Source organism: Berghia stephanieae, chromosome 13 (genome assembly GCF_034508935.2).
Source record: "Berghia stephanieae isolate SIO BIC M18660-M18661 chromosome 13, UCSD_Bste_1.3, whole genome shotgun sequence".
In the NCBI taxonomy this organism is placed as follows: domain Eukaryota; kingdom Metazoa; phylum Mollusca; class Gastropoda; order Nudibranchia; family Aeolidiidae; genus Berghia; species Berghia stephanieae.
This window is the reverse complement of record NC_088372.1, coordinates 29231292-29236463: the sequence shown is the minus strand read 5'-3', so window position 1 is coordinate 29236463 and position 5172 is coordinate 29231292. Positions and strand designations below refer to the sequence as shown.

At 36.7% G+C, this 5172-nt stretch overlaps 1 protein-coding gene across 1 annotated transcript in view; it reads left to right on the top strand.

Annotated features, from left to right (window-relative positions):
- The window catches only part of LOC144958699 (cardioacceleratory peptide receptor-like), a 200765-nt gene extending 195990 nt beyond the window's left edge, over nucleotides 1-4775 (top strand). Inside the window, exon 9 of the mRNA XM_078890842.1 lies at nucleotides 4371-4775. Within this exon, the coding sequence (XP_078746968.1) occupies nucleotides 4371-4458 (88 nt within the window). The 3' untranslated portion in view covers nucleotides 4459-4775. The remainder of the gene's footprint in view (nucleotides 1-4370) is intronic.
- Nucleotides 4776-5172: the final 397 nt, after the last annotated feature.

Here is a 5172-nt window from a genome sequence, read left to right as displayed (position 1 = left end):
GTAAGTCCCAGTTTTGAAAGTTTTTGACAATATGATCGTCATTTTAATCAATTCTTTAAAATTGAGCTTTTATATAGCGCAATATCCACTAAATGTGCTCAAAGCTCTTTACAAGGGGTCCCTGACCAACAGCAACACGTAACATGTAGAACGATACATGACGCCTGTCAGGCGATATTACAATTTTTTTGTCAGGACAGAGACTACGCTGCTGAGGGCCGGGTACTCATTTTACACCTGAGTACGATGAGAGAATGTGAGTAAAGAGCCTTTTCCAAGAACTCAACTATGCGGTGAGCGAGGCTCGAACTCGGGACCTTCCGATCCGAAAGCGAGTGTCATACCACTTGACCACATAGCCGCACAATCAATTGATATTATAAGGAGGAGGTGTTTTGTAGCCAAAATCTTTGAAATGTCTTGTTTTGTTTTGTTTTTTGTTTTTTTTTATTTTAAAGTATCGCATTTCAGTTGAGAAAGGTCCTTAGTTGTAAATAATGTGTAAATTTGATAGAATACAATATTGTACAGAGTCAAAACACTTTTATCTCTCCTAAATTTGGCTGGAAAATTTTTATTTTTCAAATTTAGAAAGACTTAAATAACCCCTTACTGTTTAAAATGTTTAATCGTAATCATAATAAACCTTCTCCGCGAACGAATCCTCATGTTGAAAAATCCTTGATTAGTTGGTACTGGTCTGTTATCTTTGTTTTTAAAACAAATTCTGGCAAAAATGAGAGAAAAGCGTGTTTTATCAGTTCCCGACATATTATTTCTTTAGAGGATAATGATACGAGTCTATCCTGTTTTGCATTTTAAGTGAAGAATAAATTTCAGTGAGTATTTCTAACTCTTTATCTATTGGACTAGAATTATGTCTGATCTCATTAATGTCTTTGTGTCGGCGACGCAGAAATACTGTCTCGCCCGAGTCAGAAATCATTTAGAAAACAAGAAGTTTGCAGTCGTGTTCTGAAAAAGAAAACCCCAAGTTTTTAGAATTTCATTTTGACCAAAAAACAAGTAAATATAAATTAAAATGACCCTCATCGTGTCAAAAACTCTCAAACCTGAGACTTCGTCACAGTGAGAAGCGATGGGCATAATTTGAAAGAGTGATATTTCATTCTTTCTTAACGCCCTTATCCGCCACGACATCATAAGATACCGTACCGTCGCCTAGGCATTCCACGAATGAATAATATAGATAATTTGTCAAACAAGATGTCCAAGTGAGCAAAGAATGATTTAAAAAAAAAATTATCTCAGGCCTGCTTGTACTTTTTGAAATAGAAACTTGATCCCACGTGGTCTCCGAATAAAGGAACTACTGAAGCATTTTTGAGCGCATTGATCCTAGTGAATCAATACAAAGGACATAGATGTACACATTTTTGTCTGTATTTCTTTTATAACAATTGGGGGGGGGGGGGGTCTTCGCATTTCTGGCTATGATTTCAAATGTGATAATTTGAAAATTACCAATCAAAATCATTTTATATTTTTTAAAAGTACTGCCAACATTATTTTTGATTTTTTAATTACCCTCGCCCCCCCCCCCCATCCCCCTTTTTTTACATTTTTATTTCCCAACACAACCCGAAGAGTTTAATTATTAACTTTGTAGGAGAATCGAGGAAAGATGAGTGAAGGCTTCATTATTATCACTAGTTTGTCAAGCTATGAAAGTCTTTCATGTGATCAATAATTATTGTGCCCGACACTACCCCCATTACAAGTGGGAGGAAACTCAAAATGGCCCCGTTGCTATGGTACACAATTCGATTCCTTTGTTGTTATTAAAGGCCACTTAAGCGATAGACCGGGGTACAAGATGGAGTTAATAATAATGGCACCGGGGAGTTAGTTGTAATGAGTAGCTGATGATGATCATGAAGGCAGAAACGGGGCTCTGTGTAGTAAACACAGTCAAGCTCCCATGAGAATGATAAGCGAGATGAAGGTGGGGGGGGGGGATTTGAAAAGATTCATCAACATAGCTGGATAGGAGCAACTTTGCTTATTCAAATCCATACCAACAAAATCAACGTCGAATGTTAGATAATATTTTTGATTAATCAGATTTTTCCTCCTTCAATTTACCGGAAGGCGGTAACAATGCTTTCATGTATTGTCGATATACACGTCTGCCGCAGACTAAACAACATGGCTGGGTGGGGTTCCTGGCCTCCCATGGTGAGCAGGGAGGCACTTACTATGTCTTCTATCCCCTTATATCTGTTTTCCAACATGCTTTCTGTCTTTGTCTTGGGATGAGATTACTTGGTTTTGTCTTGGCCATGGTTGGGAGGGAAACAGTCAAATTTATAGTTAGGGTTTTGGGAGATGATTTTTTTCTTTCTTGTAAATCATCTCTCTGTCATTCATGTATTGTTTTTGTTTTACATATGATTTGTATAACATTTGAGTGTGTTCCTCTTAGTGGGGACATGTGCTTGTGTCAGGATGAGACGTTTAGGTGATCTCAAACTAAGTACTTTGATAGTATGCTCTTGGAATCTACATCTGTTTCCTATTTGAACCACTTTGTCTGACCTTTTCTTAGGTGCTTTAATTGTAATTCTAGAACTTTTAACTATCCCATTTTCTTCCCTTTTACTGGCGCTGATATGACGTAAAACCCTTAAAAGCGAAAACAAAACAATATACGGCTGTTCATGAATGAATGAATGAATGGATGAATGAATTTATATAGCGCCTAGATCCACAATGTGCTCAGAGGCCCTTTACAATGCAAATAAAACACAACAATAAATTGATAATTTAAGCATAAAATCTATCATATTGGAATAGCATTTAAAACATTTAAAAGAATAGCATAGAATTTTGAACTATTAACTCCCTGTTAACAGGGAGCCAATGCAAAGATATTAAAATCGGCGTTACATGCTTTTTCACCCCACAACCAGTCACCATTCTAGCAGTTCATCAGCTTTGCGTCTTAACACTGTGCTCAACATCATTTACTAATCCTTCTCTTTGGATATGATTTTTGCTGGGCAAGCTCCATAGCAGTATAAAAGACAGATTTCGTGGCTATCTATTATGAAAACGTTTTGGTCTCTCTCTCTCTCTCTCTCTCTCTCTCTCTCTCTCTCTCTCTCTCTCTCTCTCTGTGTGTGTGTGTGTGTGTGTGTATGTGTGTGTGTGTGTACGTGTGTATATGTGTATGTGTGTTTGGTTTGTGTTGAATGGCATGTATGATATTGTTTGCATTCATCAGCCCTAGCTCAGTAATGAAGCCCCATGATTTCCTCGAACCCCTATTCATAGAGCATGTTTCAGATAAATTTTAGATTAAAAATAAGAAGCTATTCAAGGTTTGACCTGCTAGATCATGAATAAATGAATGAATAAATAAATAAATAAATAAATAAATAAATAAATAAATAAATAAATAAATAAATAAATAAATAAATAAATAAATTCCCTTTATTCATCACAAAGGACAAATTTGTCTTTAGAGTATAATATTATTCCAAGGGAAGACTCGAATAGCTAGGGCGAGTTGACCTGCTCAAGGCCACACGGCGCAGCAGGCACTCGAACTCGGTATCTTTTAAATTTGCCTTTGACATCTGGTTAACAAGGCATAATTTTTGTGCGACTATGTGGTCAAGTGGTATGACACTCACTGTCGTGTCGGAAGATCTTGAGTTCGAACCTCGCTCGGCGCATAGTTGATTGAGTCCTTGGAAAAGCTCTTTACTCACATTCTCTCACCGCACTCAGGTGTAAAATGAGTACCTGGCCGTTAACAGCGTTGTCTCTGTCCGGAAAAAATGTAATATCGCCTGACAGGCAGGGCCTCAAGTCTCGTTCTACTTGTTCCGTGTTGCTGTTGGTCAGGGACCCCTTGTAAAACGCTCCGAGCACATTTAGCGGATATTGCTCTATATTAAAGCTCAATATATATATATATATATATATATATATATATATATATATATATATATATAATATAAAATATAAATGGATTCACTCACTTATATGGCCGAAACACATGTTTCTGTGGCTTCCATCTACGTCTTCAGTCGGCAAACTATCTCCGTAGAATGATTATTCCATTTTGGGATCATTGTTGTTATTCTTGTATCTTTACTTCCGTTGTGATGTTGGTTTGGCGGTGATTGGTGTTGATATCGTTGTGATGTTGGTTTATATATATATATATATATATATATATATATATATATATATATATATATATATATATATATATATATATATATATATATATTATTATTATTATATTATATTATAATTCCGGATTAAGGTGGTGGGTGATAAAATTTATTTCTTTAAAAATCCTTTAAAATGACCTTTTTTTGTTCTTTCTTCCCCAGGTGCAGACATGATCACCGCAGCAGCACAGTCATTGTGACATCCCATGAAACAAGGGTGGTTGGTGTGAGAAGGCCGTTTTCTAAATGAAGTCATTAGGATTGAGTGTGTATGTGTGTGTCTGTGTGTGTGTGCGGGACCCCTTGTAAAACGCTCTGAGCACATTAAGTGGATATTGCTCTATATAAAAGCTGTGTGTGTGTGTGTGTGTGTGTGTGTGTGTGTGTGTGTGTGTATGTGAATTTTGGTCCTATAACCTGTATCGATAACGCACTTAGTCGTGTTCCGTAGGGAAAAAAGGATAAATGATGGAAAAGGGAAATAACCCGAACATTAGGGTTATCGTGTTGTTTCTATTTGCGTGTACATGTAATGTCGTCTGTTGAAAATGTTAGCAAAATATAATACTTTGTTATGTGTGTTTGCAAAGGGGGGGGGGGGGGTGGCTGAATGTGTGTGATTGTGTATGTGTGTGTGTGTGTGTGTGTGTGTGTGTGTGAGTGTGTGTGAGTATATTATGTCTGTCTGACGTACAAGTGATGTTGGGTTGTGCGAGTTTGATTTTGAGTAATTGATATATGATAATTAGCAATTGCGCACGCGCGTATATATGCTTGCGCACGTGTTTATGTATGTGTGTGTGTGTTTGTGTGTGCGTGTACTAATATATATATATATATATATATATATATATATATATGTGTGTGTGTGTGTGTGTGTGTGCTTGTGTGTGTGTGTTGGCCGTAAAATCTGTTTCGATGAACACACTTAGTCATGTCCCTGAGGGGAAAATATAAAAAATAG